This window comes from Penaeus monodon, chromosome 19, assembly GCF_015228065.2.
Source record: "Penaeus monodon isolate SGIC_2016 chromosome 19, NSTDA_Pmon_1, whole genome shotgun sequence".
NCBI lineage: Eukaryota > Metazoa > Arthropoda > Malacostraca > Decapoda > Penaeidae > Penaeus > Penaeus monodon.
The window spans coordinates 30,281,768-30,282,467 of NC_051404.1; the positions used below are offsets into that span (position 1 = coordinate 30,281,768).

Sequence of the window (700 nt, forward strand, 5' to 3'; positions counted from 1 at the left end):
GACAGGGAGTGTGTCTGTCTGTCTGTGTGGGCTTGATAGATAGAGTTTGAGATTACCTGTATCTGTGTAGGAGAGTGATTGAAAAGAGTGAGGATCTTTGAGGGAGACTGAAAGTTTCTGTAAGTGAGGCAAAAGCAGCATGGGGAAAACAAGGCAAGTTCCTCGTCTGAAAGTCTTTTAATACCTTGCTCAACAGCTCCTTCAGTTCACTTACATCTGGGTCCAGACATTCTCACTGTAAACCCACTATACAATGTGTCAGGTGATTTGCATGGATATAATATATGTATTTTTTTCAGTGCACAACATATATTCATATAGAGTTAGAAGCATTCATCCTGCTTTGTATTTTATTTATAACCACCATTATGTTATTTTTCTTTTAAGTCATCTCCTTTTACCAAGACACGTAGGAGATTGCTTCTTACTAGTTAGTGCACTTTTTTTTTGTTAAGTTCGCTATGTGCTCTTATTTCACAGATAGCAGTCGTTTATCCCAAGATTCAGGAGACTATGCTGACTATGCCATCCCGCCAGATGCTATGCCAGATGCTATACCAGACGCTATACCTACCCTTAAGCTACCGGGTTTGTTATAATTAACTTATATTTTGTTTAGTTACATTTGTTTTACGTAGAGTCTGGCTCATACGTAATGGACAGGTAAGGCATGGGTCTGCCGTGTTGGTAGTGTTAAAGG

General features: G+C 39.3%; 1 protein-coding gene across 5 annotated transcripts in view; it reads left to right on the forward strand.

The window, feature by feature from the left end:
• Positions 1 to 700, forward strand: part of LOC119585161 (uncharacterized protein CG43867-like) — a 37,878-nt gene that overhangs the window by 22,361 nt on the left and 14,817 nt on the right. For 4 of the 5 annotated variants that reach the window (XM_037933792.1, XM_037933794.1, XM_037933795.1 and 1 more), the window contains one exon: positions 481 to 588. The exons of the other annotated variant lie outside the window; for it this stretch is intronic. In XM_037933792.1, the coding sequence (XP_037789720.1) occupies positions 481 to 588 (108 nt within the window). The remainder of the gene's footprint in view (positions 1 to 480; positions 589 to 700) is intronic. 5 annotated transcript variants of the gene reach the window in all.